Below are 17,331 nucleotides of genomic sequence, written 5' to 3'. Positions count from 1 at the left end.
AGAACAAATATATAAAATACCTTTGTCACAATAAGAACCATTCCATCCGCTTTGACAGTCCAGACACATGCCATTAGTCTTGTTACAGGGGCCTTTGCAAGTTGAATTGCATGTGCCACTGCAGTTCACGCCGAATGACAAATCATCACAAGCTAAAATGAATGCTGCAGTTAATCTTAACACATTGTTGTCAATACAAGGCGTTTAAATATAAACGCTCCAGTTAGTTCAACATCACATGATAGCGTTATGAATTAACAAAATTTATCATCTATAACAATAAAATGCACATCGACAACATATATAATTTAACTATTCTATTCCATGTGATTTTGGATCTGTATACATACGTTCTTGGCAAGTTTTTAGCTGGTAACCAGCTTTACATCCCATTTCACAGGAGCCGTTGTAAGAGTTGCATTCTTTAGTAGCACACTGGCCGCAGGTTTTGTTACAGTTCATTCCCCACTTATTCTTTGCACAGGCTGCAGTTAATAGGGTAGACATAATACTAATCAAAAAACTAATTTGCTCTTATTTCGGACATAAAAGAGAAAATGCCTAAGCATATCTTATGCTTTGTCAATGAATCATACCTATAATCATAATAATACAATGTACTTAACGCAATCAAATCTAAGAGTAACTTGACCCAAAAAGAAGAAAAAGGCTAGCAGCAAACTCTTACATAACATCAATTATGGAATAATGCCGTGTTATATAGGTTACCATCTTGGCACGATCTGGTAAAAAATACATTGAAGCTTTAAGTCTATAAAACATTACTCATTTTGCTGTATGCTTACATTCGTTGCAGAATTGCCCCTCAAATCCAGGTTTACATGTAGTACAGTTTCCGTCAATATTGTTACAAGGTCCAACACAATGATCGCTACATTGCTTGGCACAGTTCTGGCCATACGTGTTATTGTCACAGGCTGCGATTTGATATGAGAGAATATTCTTTACATGTGTAAAGTCGAACAAATCTAAAGATACAGGCCAAATACGAAAACGTTCACCCTTATCTAATACCATTGCATGGCTACCTTGCACGCGAAACAGACACATAAATAAAAAAAACACTACTATTTTACACAGAATAAACGACTTAAATTTTAAACAACTAAAATAACTAAAATCGTGGTGTATTTTTCGTAACCGAGATAGATTTATATTATCAATAAGTTAGGTAACTCACGTTTGTTACAAAACTGTTCCTTATAGCCGGGCTTGCAAGTTCCACATGAACCGTTCACGTTGTTACAAGGTTCAGAGCAGTGTTTGCTGCAGTTGTTGGTACAATTTTGGCCGTATGTGTTTTTGTCGCAAGCTAAAGAATTTGAGACAATTATAATTTGCAGACAAAATAAAACTGTAGCACAAACTATAAAAGGAATAATAAGTATTTACAGACATAAGAAAGAGTTTAAGAATGTGAGAAATTTTAAATAAATATCAATTCACAAAGAAGCCCAGTTCAATACTTTTGTTGCAGGAATCCCCCTGATAGCCAGGTTGACATGAACTACAAGTCCCGTCTTCCTTGTTACAAGGTCCAGTGCACTGCTTGCTACAGTTTCGGGAACAATCCTGTCCAAATGTTCCGTTGTCGCAAACTATACAGGCGTTAATGTGTTATCACAAAACATAATGTTATGATATTTAGGTATATATAAATCATGAATCATGTAATTAACAATTAAATTACACAGAAAATCATTGTTACAATATAGTCTAATTTTATAAGGATTTGAGGTATAGGTTCGAATCCCTCTAGAAGCACAAAAGTTTGTTTAAAAGCTAACATATTTTACAGAAATTTATATCGTATTTCATTTAATAAATTTCTTTACATACATATTAGTTTCTTTGAAAATTTTATTACTTGCAGCACGGCTGGAATAGGTTGTTTGGAATTTCAAATTCTATTTATCTAAAGGAGACGGCAATACCTTTTATTATTTGGCGTAGTGTTTCCAAAAGGTTAATTATCAAAAAAGAACATGTCATCAATGCTTTTAAATGTCGATGTTCTAATTTGTATGCGATCAAAACAGTAATATGCTAAAATGGTAATCTCATGGCTATTTTGTACTAATTTGTTGGTGATGTGATAAGAAATGCATTATTTCTGAAGACAAAACTATTCTTTGTTACTCTGATACCAAAATATTGAAAAATAAATGAAATATTATTTATTTTGCTTGTCTCTCTGTTGATGTCGTTTTTAATCATTTCTTAAATGGGGTAGGGTAATTCAAGTTTAAATATAATTGTTATGAATGTAAATATTTTTTATTTTTTTTTTACAGGAAATGATACATATAACAACATTAACACGATGATCATAGTGTCAAGTGATGCCAATTAGAGTATTGCTATATTAATGGTGAAGACGTACGTTCGTTGCAATACGGTCCCTTACGTCCAGGAACACATTTAAGGCAGCTCCCGTTAATCTTGTTACAAGGAACTAAACAGGATTCGTTGCATCTTCGGGAACAATTTTGACCATATGTAAAGTTTCTGCAGGCTAGAAAAAATGGAAATCAGACATTGATTGGGACCTTTTAAATAGCCAATATCAAGAATATGACCATCAGCACCTTTCGCTTTACTTGTTTAATTGAAAAACAAATTAGAATAACACATTTATTAACGAACGCCATTTTATAAATGTAGCACATGACCTTGTTAATAACACAAAACGTACTTTCATTGCAGAACTGTCCTTTATATCCTGGAGAACACACGCTACAGGTCCCATTTACACTGTCACATAGTCCAGTACAATGTTCATTGCATGTGATTGAACAGTTAGGACCAAATGTGTTGTTGACACAAGCTGTACAAAAGGGAATGCTATTTCGTTTAAGAATGGTAATACTATGGCAACTTCTTGCCGTTTTATTCTATGAGATATACAAAAGTACATGTTTATTATTCAATGGAACTAGAGGTTTTGTACCTCGCATTGAATCTTACTACTGATGTAATATATTTCTTAGTCAAGAACTTGTAAATTGGATATCGCTGAGTACAACGCATTGAATCGTACTTACTATTAACCACTTTGTTTACGTGATTCTGTTGTGAACCTAACGTAAACTGTTACTCTAATAAGTATGGTTTATTTAAATGAACGGCTTCTTAACAATACTTCTAGTGACAAAAGAAGACGCTTTCAATACATGTTAGAAAAAATCTAGAATAGAAAGAACATATTCAAAATAGTTCATACCTTGGTTTATATTGACATCACAGATTTCTAGTTGACTCTTATTCGAACCAAGAGTAATCTTTATGGTGTTTCCAAATGGCAGGGATATACAATAGAACCTAATGATGGCGTAGTCGCTATCCTTGGATAGCTTAAAACCATCGCCATGGTAACAAAGGTCATCTGTAAGCCAATGTTTTTTATCTCTGCTTTCAGTTTCAGTCATGTTTGTAACAGAAACCGAAACATTACATAAATACTCTGAAAAAACAAGAACATTTAACATAAAAGTCTGTCCTTATAAACTAAAGAATAAACCAATTTTATGTCTTCCAAAACTATTTTGACGAATGAGTAATTATTTAATTAGGCCTAAAAATACATTTGGTTCGGGTGTTTTTATGTGTATTTGAAAACCTTTAAATCTTTATACAGAAGGTTACTTTAACACAATTTCAAATGATGACAAAAATATTCTTATTTAAAGCCTAAAAATGGATACCTACCTTACCTATTTTTGAAAATGACGTAACTCTAACCAAACCATTTTATTATTTTTTTTATTTATTATTATTCTTTTGTTTTGGGGGGGGGGGATAAAATTCCTACTTTGTCATACTTACGTAGCGTAGTTTTATTGATGGTCAATTCGATGTTCGAGAAACTGAAACTGTTCGGGAACCAAATACGCCACCAAGGTGGTTCCGTTCTGGAACTTGTTGCAAAGTCTGTAGAGCTGCAAGTGTTGGGGTCGTCGTCCACAGCCAGTTCAGCATACCGTTGGTTTGGTTTAGCAATATTGTCCAAATGCCTTGCAATCGCCCCTTTATCGTGTGCAATATCGCCTAACATTTGAAAGAAAAATCAGAAAGAGTGATGATCCATAACAATTTACTATATTTGAACAATGAAAATTGTCTTTGTTTTATCACTTGACACTTACTGTACTGGATATTATGAAACCGAAGTTCATTTATATTTGCCAAACGATGTTTATGCAGTTGCCTTAATTCTTGCTGCTGCAATAACAATCCGTTAATCCTTCCCCTGGTAAATCTAAATAGTTTCTAGTTGTTTTAAATCGAACCAAATCACAATAATGGCGTTGGTAATGAAGAATACAACGCTTGAATAAGTCTCTAGCCATATGGGTATCAGTGTAATTATTGATGATCAGTTCAACTGGAAAGCTCAAATAAACAAAGATTCATGTAAAATATAAAACTACTCTTCTCAAAAGAATCAGTTATGTTTTAAACTAAGACATGAAAACGCTATTTATTATCTACAATGTACTGCTGATTCATAATATGGAACAGGGTTATAAAATCATATAAAATTAAAATATCCATAATTCAGAAATAAAATGTTAAAATAATTTTAAAAAGACCTCTTCTTACGCCGGCTGGTCATTTATTTAAAGAAATATGTTGGTTACATTTTTAACACAGATGTAGATTTCATGTTTCTTACTATCTTTAAATATTTTTTTGGACACACGACAACATATTTAAGTTAAGTTATTTCATTTACAAGGTAAACAAAATACTCATTAAGGTCTTCACCCACAAATATATAGGTTTACAACGCTACAAAACCAATAATGGTAAGAGATCATTTACTTGCTTATCCAACGAAGTATGGAGTTCTATTCCAGTTCTAATTCAATAAGCCTCCACACTAAATACGTTTAAAGCTTTGTATAAAACATTCCTTTTCAAAGATCAATAATTTAATAAGGAAAATACTTGTAGTTCCATTATAAATGTATGTTGCATTATAAGAATTGCTGATGAGTGTTTCCATAATTTGCGTCTATGTGTAATGATTAATGATATATCTTGATATAATTGTTAATTCCTGTATTTGTTTGGTCTATATATTGTCGTAGTTTAAGACCACATTGTAAACAAGATAACTACGGATATACCTTAAAGATGCACGCTATAGGTTGGTGCAAATTACTTTTTTTCAAGATTAATGCATTTTTATAGTAAACTTATCTGATGATATTGTAACGCTTCTTTACCGCGGGATTTTGTGGCCACGTAGCTATTAATAAAAACCTTTCGTAATTATCAATCTTTTTTTGTACTTAAATCATTATTTTTTTTGCATTAACCTATATTGTGCGCAGTTCAATCAATCAGAATCAATCAAATTCTTTATTTCTCCCTGATAGGAGATATGCATACATATGTAAAAATATATGGGTAATTTTAAAGCGTTTCAAGGAAACATATCAGCAATTTGTAATTTAAATTGGAAATAACGTTTGACCATACGAAGTCCCGATCAGTGGGTATCATCATCATTCAACAGTAAAATATTTGTGTAACAATTAACAGACATGACAGACAGTCACTTAAAGTGCACAATGAGTTTCATAGTAAACATGTATTCATCCAATTTAAGTACTTCTGATACAAACTTAATGCCGAAGCACGAAATAGCACACACATTTAGTCTGCAATACAGTTTTTGCTGCATATCCATTTATAAGGTGAACAATTTTGTCCGTGATTTGGACAGTTTTGACAGAGTGATATAGAAACTAGTCGGTAGCTGCGACATCATTGCTTTGCAACCTCGTACAATGACCTTTCTTTTAACAACACGATTAGACGTCCTGTGCACAATTGACTGTGAGATAGTTGGTTGTAAAATTGTAAAGCGAGCAAAGTCAGAGATTTTCATAATTCTGTTTCTCCAAATTTCTGTCTCGTATGTTTATAATTATTGCTTGGCAGATCTTTTCCATACGTATTTACGCGGCAAAGTAGTCGGATTTACTAAACCATAATTAATTTAAGGAATGAATTGCGGGCTTGATGTCATTATCGGGGTATGAACGCAATTGGGCTGGTCTAAGTGTGTGAAGTCTGAAGGATTCCACGCGTAATTTGACCAGCCCAATTGCGTTCATATCCCCGATAATGACATCAACCCCGCAATTCATTCCTTATATTTACACCAATAGTTCATTATTTAATTCAAGAAACGTTAAAAAAATACTTCATTTCATTTCGGATTACCTTTCAGTAATCCGTTCTTTCCTATTCTGTAAAAGGACGACCCGACTGTTACCGGAAACATTTTTTTTTTCAAATGACGTCACAATAACGCGGAAAAAGATCAACCACTTGAAATCACTTTTAAGAGTAAAATTAAAACAATTTTGGTAACAAAACGTTTAAAATATAATAACTTAGCACTTTCTAAAATGTTGATTTATATTTTACGAGACCTGATGACACAATACAAACAATAACAAGATCAAATTTGCATGTATATTGTTATGCAATGAATTGCGATCCGAACATATCCCCGAAGATGTTGCGTTCATCGATTGATGAACGCAATTGCCGAAAGGCAGTTCATTTAAGGAATGGACGTTGAGGTGTAAATATAACAGAATGAAGATCATTTTTACAGAGTGTGTTGCAAATATCTGAAAAAAGCGTACTTTATGGAAGTGCTACAAGATATGAATGTCAGATATCTACGAATAAAAATATTTCGACATGTACTTTTACAATCAAGGCTCCAATATCTTGTGTAGAAGCACACATTTCCTGACAATCACAACGCAGCTAAGATTTTGCAGTCCAACCATTTACACATATCAGATCTTGCCGAAATATGAAAACCCTGTAATTTATAACAATGAAATGCTAAAATTTGTCAATAATATATATGCTATACGCAATTAAGTTACACCATTATTCACAACCATAAAGATCTATAGGTTGATTCAAAATATTATCGTCATTGAAGTAATTCTGTCATCGATGTCAAATACGTTTTCAATAATTGATTGATTGATTGATTGATTGATTAATTGATTGATTGATTGATTTGTTGATATATATTTATTGAGGTAAAATACACAAATACAGCACTAAAAATACAATAAATAAATGATGAATAGGATACAATTACTATTATAACAAATGGATTATGATCTAAAACTGATATCACATAATGAGTACAAAAGGAAGAAACTAAATAGTAATTGCAAAACCTTATTAACAACAACAGACTAGAGAGTGTTTACCTATAATATCATTGTTCGTAAACATGATGTGATGTGTCTTCTTTGAAAATAATTTTACCGCAATTAAAACGTCATCTGACCAATCACAAACGCATTTGACCAATCACAAACGTCAGTTCACCAATCACAAACGTCGTCTTATCTGATCCAGGGATCGTTTTAATAAAGATCTTAGTCGATTTAAGTCATTGAAATTATCTTTGTGTCATAGTTTCATTATTTGGTCCATATTTGGGTGAATTAAACTGAAACATTCAAAGTGAACAAAATGTTAAGGAAGTAAAAAAGATCAATATGTTGTTATTTGTGACGTTTAAACAGATTTAAGATTTTTGGAGTAACGACTGAAATCCTTTATTGAAACGACCCCAAGGATGTATTCGGAAGATATTCGGAATAAATTGCGTTCATCGGAATATGAATGTAATTGATGCAATATGCGTTTATCTAAGTAACGCGAATAGAGTGTGAATGTAAAGATGTGCCATATAACGAATTTGCTTCGCTACCATTGAGGCTGTTTTACAAAGAATAGTTCGATTTAAATACATGCAATAAACAGTATAGCACATACCTGGTACGCCTGCCACACGCAATACCAAGCAGAGAAAACTTATCCATTCCAAAATGACGAACATTATTTTATTTTAACATTTAATATGGTGTGCTTTGCAATATTAAAATCATACTTTCTACACAATTCAGATAAGATTTTCGAAAGGAAACGGGGAAGTTTTCTATAAATATTTTTAGCGTCAACTTCTGTGTTGTATTCGTTGGATCCGGAGCTGCTTCTGTTTATTAGAAACAATGAGGAAGCTTTCAGAAACAACAAAGTATGGCTACTTGTTAAGGGGCTAACTTCTCAAGTGTTTCAGAAGTGGCTGTAATATATATCATGTATGGCAATATAGTTGCATTTGTACTATATTTCTAAAGAATGATACGACTGTTGAATCGATTTGATCATTTGGTATAACTATTAGATCTACTGCTTTTAAGTGTTTTCATTTTTATTGACACAATTTTATGAATCCAGGAAGACTCAACGAATGCTTAATTTGAAATTTATGTAGTTTTGAAGCACCGCTTTTGTTTCCAAAAACAAGGAAGTCACTTTACAGGAGTCTGCTTGAAATATCTTACTGATAAGAGCACTTTGCTTTAAATGAGTTGTAATTTTGTTTGTAACACATATTCACAAAACTTAAAATAGAGGCATTTAAATAACATTGACGCTCGCTAATTAATATCAGTAATTTTCATACGCGGTTTTCCCGGTAACGAGACACTTTGCCTGTAGTCCAAGATGCAATTTAAAAGTTTAAACTTACTTATGCTAAAAACGATTTTGTGTAAGTTATAACAACCATGTATTTATCATGATGCTATATGAGAGTGAAGTCTTGTGTTGTGAGGGAAACCGGATTACTCGAAAAAAAACACCCACTGATCCGGCTTGGTGACCACAAACCAAATTTACATGCCCCCAGGCCGGGAACCGAATCCCGGGTCCCCTTAATTAATGCAAGGGTGATGCATGACTAAGTTTTATGTTCATTAGACAAACCGTTCTCGAGCTATTGTGCGGGCAAGACTTGGTCTATCGAGCGACCCACCGACATTACACACCTTAATGCTTTATTTTTGTATTATAAGTTGGATCTCGGAACTAAAGTGAATGGGTTAAGATTTGAACTATATTCGTATTCAGCAGTCCACAAATGCGAAATATGGGAAAGCATGTACAAACACTTTGGTATTGATAAGTTCATGTGTTTATATATACATCCAGCATATCACATAATTATGAAATGTACTGATAGTTATTATTGTGTATTTGTCTCTTAAACCGATTCACAATTATAAACTATTACTCCAATATAATTATGACGTCAAGTCTAGCATCGAAAAGGCAGTAATCCCTTTGAATAAACAAAGAAAATCATTTGCATGACGATGGAAAAATATGATACCAAAGATCATAAACTGTATAAAAGAATGAGTAACAGATCCTGTCTGACGTCTATCTACTGTTTAATATATAAATAGCATATAAATATTTATAATCAGTATTGTTCGTTGCTGGGACAAAAAAGGCATTTAACACAAAAAGCAAATATAGAGCTCAATTAAAATACAACAATACTTTTTATTACATCAGTAAATGACGGAGATTGATATTTAATATTATTTCCTTATGTAATTGATATACATCGATGTTTTATTGACCTTTGTAAAAATAGAGATATCCACATAATTTATGTAGTTTGTACTACTATAGATCAAATCCAAAAACCAGACTATGGAATGTTGGACGTTCACTTAAATTCAGTTTCATTGTACTGAAACGGTTATTAGCATGAAAGTTTCATTAAATAGATTGAAAACAACTGGATTCAAGTTGAATTCCTCCAAATATTCTAATCAAAATGTATCCGGCAGTTGTTAGGACAAATCCTACATATAAGCTTGTGTAAGACTTCCAAGTGTTGCACGACCAGAATGTGATCTCTTCAGAATTTTGTAAGTTGGCAAATTATTGATTAACAAGGGGTTATTGCATGGCGGAGACGGGCCTTTCCATGAAAGAGTATATCATAACGGCCCGAGTGGAGGCGAGGTAAACTGAATTGAAGGTAAATTCATACAAATAAAGAAAACCATATTTATTTAATGGGTAAAATCATGGTGGAGTTGGGTCGTTTCGTGATAATTGGCTCTCGTGCTAATAAAACCCATCAATTGCGTCTTGAGCCGTCCAATTAGTTTTGCGAAAGTGTTCGATGCAACAACGAACTTCGACAACTTATAAGAGACCGCCTATATGCTTTTTACGACCTCCGACAACCAACTGTTCGGAGGCGGCGATCGGTCGTGGCTCACATTTGATTGCGATTTTAGAAAAGTGGGTGGATGTATATATATATATATATATATATATATATATATATATATATATATATATATATATATATATATATATATATATACCTTAGTTAATTCGTTATTCAATTTGAAAATTACATGACAGTGATGTATCTTCTGCACGTGTTCCTTCCAATCTGTTAACTATCTTGTTGGTTTGTGTTGCTTTATTTCACTCTTTCTCAAGGGTTTTCTAATTACATTGCATGTTTATCTTAGGCGAATATTGTCTATTCATACATGTAGTAAGATCCACTGACCCGTCCCCTGGTTTGCCTTTTCCAGTTTTCCGTGTTGGCGTCTTACTACAGTAAAGTTTCGTTTACTTACTTGCTATTGATCTGTAATTGCCAGCAGTTTGGCAACAACCAAAGTCGTTGTGAACATTACATGTTGAATGCAATAAGTTAAGCATGCAACCATTTACATGTGTATCAATTCTGATACTTACAGTTAGTTTTTTCTCGTTGCGTGTAATGTAATCAGATTGATTAGGTCAAACTGATATTTGTCCCTTTATTAAAATGACATGTGTTGAAGCAAATGTATTGCACTTTTTAAATAAAGTAATACATTCAAGTCCAGAGCATCATTATCTAAGCATATGACTATTGGATATAATTGAATATCTTGACACATGAAATTCAGTTAGTTAGGAAATAGTCAACGGGAGATAACCAGAAACTCCAGGACAGAATGTAAACAAACTATTCAATCGCAACCCTATCGCAACAAGTAATTAAAAACAAACTTCAAAAGCCCATATTGTGTCTGATATAAGTAATGTTACGGTGTGCTTTTGTAAGACTGACCCGATAGTAGTTGAAAACAAAATTGGACTGATATTTTTATTGCAAAGTTGCACGTTAGTTCTGGCTATACCAAAATTCTGCCAACCAACGTTTAACTGTTCACGTTTTGAACTCGATTGTATCAAAACGGCAGAGACTTTCCGTCAATCAATGATTCTACAACTACAAAAAGTGCACTTGTTTGATTGCAATTTGAAGGAATAGAACCATGTATACTCTGTGAACGCATCAAGATTTTTTATAGTATATGCCTCACACGGAGAGAACTTATGCGAGGACGATTTTAATGGTCTTGTGAATTAAACGTTTTTGGACTTCATTGTGAAAAACTGCAATGTTTATCAAACAAATTGTTCCGAGGTTTAGATAACCAGCGCTTGGGCACTTCCATTTTTCATTGCGTCTGAACGTGTCTTTGGCAGGACTGAACTCCTTTCATCTGAATAAATGACTGGTCACATTTTTATAAAAGTGACATTCAACGGAATGAGAAACATTCATTGATTTGATATTATATACTATATAAGACGTTTATAAGCTACATGGATTTTGCATAAATTACATAAATACAGGGTATGTGATTGGATAAAGCAACAAAAGGTGCGTAAGACTGTATTTAAAGCCTTAAATTACGTCGGTGGGCCTTAAGAGTCCTGGAAAGTTAGATCGCATGTAATTTGACACTCCAGTTCTACAAAAAGAAATATCATTGAACAAACTGTACACCGGATTTTCCTGTCACGGTGTGCTATTTAAAACAAAATTAGATTAATTCTTACAGGATGATATTATAAGAAATGTTGATTGTTATATTAGATTAGACAGGTCTAATTGCCTTATGCATGTCAAAATGGTATCGTCTTGTTATGAGTGCATGCACAATTTTAACATTACAGCCTTCTTGAACAAGGTGACGGTGGAATCCTTAAGTTTGCAGTATATATCACCTGCCTTACTTAGACATTCAGTGAATGTGAGGTCTCTTGATTTGTCCTTTGAATAATTGTCCAAAATGCAACAAAACAATCCGAATGATTTTCTGGAATTATTTCCTGATAATATTAAACTGACCTACATTTATTAAGCTGCAATCTAATTGGCCGCACTTAAAAGTCCAAATCATCTGAATTTCTCTGGTAGGCATGTGTGCAGAATGAAGTATCTGACGGTCAGCAAAAAATAAGACAAAAACAAGAAAAGGAAACCATCAACGAGAGATACACCAACTCTAAGGTGCAAATTGATCTGTTTGGTAATCCATTTACTTGTTCTTGTACATCTGCTTCATTGGCGATAATTGAATGGCTTATAACGGCTTCTGGCACATATTCGGTTGGTGATGATGTCCGATATACCTGGCTGTGGCTGTTATTTTGACAGACGTTCGAAAATCACAGCAAAAATATGAATTTGGAACCGTATTATAGCAATGATTAATTTAAAAAAGCCTATTGTTTTCATGTAATATTGTTCGATGAAAATTTGCTGTTGCAATTAAGCTAAAGATGTATTTGAATGTGATGAAAATATACATAATAAGCATACAATCTTATCTTCTCCAGAAAAACCGACTTTAGACCCGAATTTTACATTGGGGGAAATTATCAAATACGTAGAGATAGAGTGGTAGCGTGTTGTGTGTACAATCAAGTTGGAGTGTTGTTTTGTAAAATATTTCGCAGAACACGTAAATGATTTGGCCGGAAACGAGTATAATCACGAGTATGATAGCAACATTACAGAAAGATCTAGACTTTTAATTTGGAATTTGTCCGCTTTTGTGATTTGTTGATCATCGACCTTTAATTATTTTATAAAGCTTTCCCCTTGCAAACTTGCAATCCTATACGTTTGTTCACTTAGCTGATGGAAGACATGTTTATTGTAGATGTTCGTACCTGCAGTTAAATTATTAATAGTTTTGTGGTATACGTAACATGACGGTCTCATCTTTTCTTTGAATTATGCCAAATCCATTAAACCCATTGACAACGAATCATGAGTTCTCTCAAAGAGGAATACAGATACTGTTTTTATTTTACGCCTTATAAGCTGAATGTAAACGTCATTTAGTTAATTAATTATTGATTGACACATATGTTCGCCATCTAACAATGCAGAGTACATTTCTTGTACTTATTTTCAGTTGTTCTTCAAATATGATAGCAGATGAGAATCAAGTTATGTTGTTTTGTACACTTTAGACTATAGACTAAGAATCACATATCAAGGTAATACATCCTGGATTTCTTGAACTATGTTTAAGGCCTCCTTATTATCCACCTCAACGGGGAAAATGTAAAATGTAGCTAGATATATCGAAGCTGCAATGAAAATAAGACACGAGATATTCAAATTGCTCCTTAAATACTAAATATATATTTTTATTATTGTAATATGACTCTACTATCTGTATTGTTTGTATTTATTTACAGATAATGTCAGATGAACACCAAATGAAAGTCGTTTCATTGACAAATTGTGTCAGATTGGAAGATTTCATCCAATCTTAAATTATGTTCTGTAGTTTAATGTTGTTGTGTTTATAAATTCTCATTTTTTTGAGATTCGACGGGACACTATTTACATTCATCATACATTTATTACGATTAAGATTAAGATTTAACACAATCTGGTTGAACTTAGATTCTGCAAGATTGAATCAATCAGGCAGTCCGATTTGAAGAACGTTTGATTGATAGCGCACCTGCTCATTTGTACTTCTATTTTCCAAACCAAACACCGAATGTGTCCACAGTAGTGACAATGCCGGACAAGTGGGGTTTCTCCGGGTACTCCAGTTTTTCCCCACAACACAAGACCACACCCTCGCGTAACATCGTGCCAACAAGAGTGACTTAATATAACTTCTCATAACATTCTTCGCAATCGTTGTAAAATATATAATGTTTAAACTAATACGTCTTTTATGATTTTGTTAAAAATGTTACAACGTCATTGACTCAATGAACTCTGACATGGACTTTGTGTATTTAAGTTAATGGTGACCGCAGGTCTTAAATCTTAAATCTTAACCCCATTCGGAACTCCTCGGCCATTTTTTTTTCAAAAACAACCTCGGATGTATGCCGGTACATCAGTTGAAGTAGTTCGTATTTTTTAAAATTATATCGTTAATTAAATTTAGTGTTTTAGAGTTGTATTAATTGATCTATGTTTAAATTGATTACCAGTGAAGTGTATCATTGCAAACATAATTATGATTTCCAAGAGTAAAGACATAAAGTTTAACTACTAGATAAAATTACTACGCGATCTACTTGCAGCGGACTTAAACGTACCTCTTTTTGAATATGTAAACCGTCCAAATACATCCTAGGTTGTTTTTGAAAAAAAGACCGAGTAGGAGTTCCGAATGTCTTAACCCGTCCCGATAGTCAAAATGGAGTGTTCAACTGCATGTACGTCATTCTGAGTATGATGTCCGTCCGTAAATATTTTTGTTCGCTCCACAGACTTGCTAATCATTTTAAACAAGACTGATCTTGTAAGATTAAGAATGTATTCATATTTACATACATTTTTTTGCTAGCAAGAACTTAAAAAAACAACATTATAAGTCAATCATCCCAGGTTTTCAAATGTGAGTGATTATGTAGAAACTCTCAAAAATGAAATAAATCAGAAGTGTCTTACAGATAATATTCTTATGCAAATTTCAAAAGGCAATGTGAAACAATTTTTTTTTTCCAGGCCAAAAGATGATAGGTCTACAGTACGGTTATACACAAGGTGCCAGTCAGAAGGGAATGAACTTCGGCAAGACTCGGTCCATCACGGACTGATAGCCGGATAACACAGATATTAGAAACTTTTTTACAATTCCACACGTCTGTGCATAAGCTTGCAACACGCGACACAGATCTCTTTTAAACTTGAAGGGGCACACTATAGGGTAAAACTTAAAGGGGCACAATTAAGGGTAGAACTTAAAGGGGCACAATAAACAATAAATCCCACAAAAAACAGATGATTTGTGTACATACATATTCTGACGCTGTTTAACCGGGTTATTTGTGACCACGTAGATAGTAATTTAAACCCTCACTTATTATATATACAACAAATTGAAGATGAATTTCATTTTGTTCATAAGATGTAGTTTTTTCGATGGCCTCCGAGGAAATTTCCTAAAAGAAGTATTTTCATGTTAAGACCAACATGTTAAGTTAAGTTTACTCAAATTGCAAGCAGTAATAACACAACAGCTATTGCACTTTCTTGGTACAGGCAAATAATAGAAGAAACTTGTTAATCATTGACAGTGTTTTTAATCGTATAAGCATTCTTGATACCATTTTTTGCATCTTTTAAGTATAAACATATAGTGTGTCCCTTTAAGTGCGAGTTATTGAAAAGGCATGAATATTTGTTCTTAGTTTACTTGCATATAGGACAATGTTCACGTACTCACCAAATTCACCTGTAGAATTCCTTCAATGTTATGTTTAACAGAAAAGAAGCATTATGATATAAAAATTCTCGACGTATTTAGATCTGATGAGGTTTTGAAGATATAAATTGTCGTGTGAAAACTCCAAACATTTGTAGAAATAGCAAGATAAATCATGAACGTAATTGTTTTGTTTCAACCATATTATTTTAGAGACTTTTCCGAACGCTGTCAGCAACAAGAACTGACATTGACATTTTCATTGTAAAAAACCCTTGCTTGCTATGAAAAAATGTATACAGCGATGTGCAATGTACCTACATGCTTCGCAAATGTGTTGGTTATGTTAATGTATGCTTGAATGATTGTCGTCCTCAAAGCTGCACTCTCAGAGATTGAACTTTTGACAATTTTATTTTTATTTTTTGTCTTGGAATTAGCCATTTTTGCGTAATTATCTTAAAACCAGTGACACAAGACTGCTGACAAAATATCAGATTGCAGGTTTTGATATTAACGTTTGAAAATTGATATTTATGAAAAATGAGTTTTCGGCATATATTTTTCAAACAAATGAGATCTGTTCTATTGTAAATCATCTTATATAACTTAACTAAAGGCATTTTAACAAAAATCAGCTTATTCCTAAACAAAAACTAAAAAAAAAAATCAAAACTGCCAATCTGTGTGGGTGCAGCATTAATAAACACTTGATTTAGGTTAAAATCTAATCTGTATACAGTTGTCTTAAATCTTGTTAAATCAACGAATTATTGTTACATTTTGAACAAACGTAGAAATCTCAAGCTGTTGAGAATCTCAATTACTTCCGTATTTAATGTGTCTTAATTTGTACAAATTATATAAAGTTATGCTGATAATTCTGAAGATAAGAAAATCACAGCTTGCCATGAAGGACTTTCTGTAAGACTGTCCACTTCAGTCGATATTTTATGAATTATGCACCTGTTTTGTCTTAGATTTATTACTCATTGTCACATTGTCGTACATTTTGTAACCGTTTGTTGATCTTAGGATGTTATTTTATACATGTTAGGTAGGGAATATAATGTACCAAATAAAAGAAGTAATTATTCCGTATCTGTTTGCTTTTTATTATAGAATTACTCAGCGTCGATTGCGTAGCACATTTCGTAAACTGAATTAAAAGAATTAAGCACTCTTACAACAACAGGATATCATCAATGGGCTGATTGTTTATAAATATAAGTTAACAACGTTGTTAACGGAATCGTTGTTAACTTTAAAAGCGTAAAATAGTTAACGATATACTCATATATTTAAATAAAACAATTACAGCTGAAACCGTTGTCTCAAATCTTGTTTGAAATACAACAGATCACAAGTGGAACCTTTAACATTTCCTGGCCCCAATTTCTCCAAACTTCTTAAGTCCCTTATAACAGGATTAACCTAATCTGATTATATTTGGTTTTCAGGTAATTGTGAATATTAACTTCTTTAAGAGTTTTTTACACTTTAGATAGGAATTATCTTAATGATAATCACAATACACCATTTTTCATTTATCAAATTTTAATTTAAGTATGTATTTTGGCTAATTGAAATAAGCTACTTAAGCCTGTTAAGCTTAAGAAGTTTCGAGAAATTGGGGCCAGAGAGCAGAAACGAATTGTAGTTTAACATTGATGACGTTAAACACGTTTTTAACTGTAACAAAGGTTCTCAACAATCGGTCCGACCCACGTCATTTGTCGGTAAAATGAAGGTCGCAACAGTGTTTGCGGTAAAACAGGTTAAATTTGAGAGCGTTGGATAAACGTTTTAGATAATAGTTGTAATTGCCATCCATAAATCAACCGTTTGGATCTTGTGTGACCTATATTGATTCAACTGAAGTGTGGTTAAACATTAG

The 17,331-nt window shown here is 32.9% G+C and overlaps 1 protein-coding gene across 1 annotated transcript in view; it reads right to left on the bottom strand.

The window, feature by feature from the left end:
- The window catches only part of LOC128229315 (uncharacterized), a 27,056-nt gene extending 19,051 nt beyond the window's left edge, over nucleotides 1–8,005 (bottom strand). The window contains exons 1-10 of the mRNA XM_052941169.1: nucleotides 7,855–8,005; nucleotides 3,847–4,068; nucleotides 3,245–3,484; nucleotides 2,717–2,848; nucleotides 2,405–2,536; nucleotides 1,488–1,619; nucleotides 1,202–1,333; nucleotides 807–938; nucleotides 351–485; nucleotides 21–152 (exon numbers count right to left, since the gene is read on the bottom strand). Coding sequence (XP_052797129.1) covers nucleotides 21–152; nucleotides 351–485; nucleotides 807–938; nucleotides 1,202–1,333; nucleotides 1,488–1,619; nucleotides 2,405–2,536; nucleotides 2,717–2,848; nucleotides 3,245–3,484; nucleotides 3,847–4,068; nucleotides 7,855–7,918 — 1,453 coding nt within the window. The 5' untranslated portion in view covers nucleotides 7,919–8,005. The remainder of the gene's footprint in view (nucleotides 1–20; nucleotides 153–350; nucleotides 486–806; nucleotides 939–1,201; nucleotides 1,334–1,487; nucleotides 1,620–2,404; nucleotides 2,537–2,716; nucleotides 2,849–3,244; nucleotides 3,485–3,846; nucleotides 4,069–7,854) is intronic.
- Between the last annotated feature and the right edge of the window lie 9,326 nt (nucleotides 8,006–17,331).

Source organism: Mya arenaria, chromosome 3 (genome assembly GCF_026914265.1).
Source record: "Mya arenaria isolate MELC-2E11 chromosome 3, ASM2691426v1".
Lineage (NCBI taxonomy): Eukaryota > Metazoa > Mollusca > Bivalvia > Myida > Myidae > Mya > Mya arenaria.
This window is presented reverse-complemented; position numbering and strand designations above follow the sequence as displayed.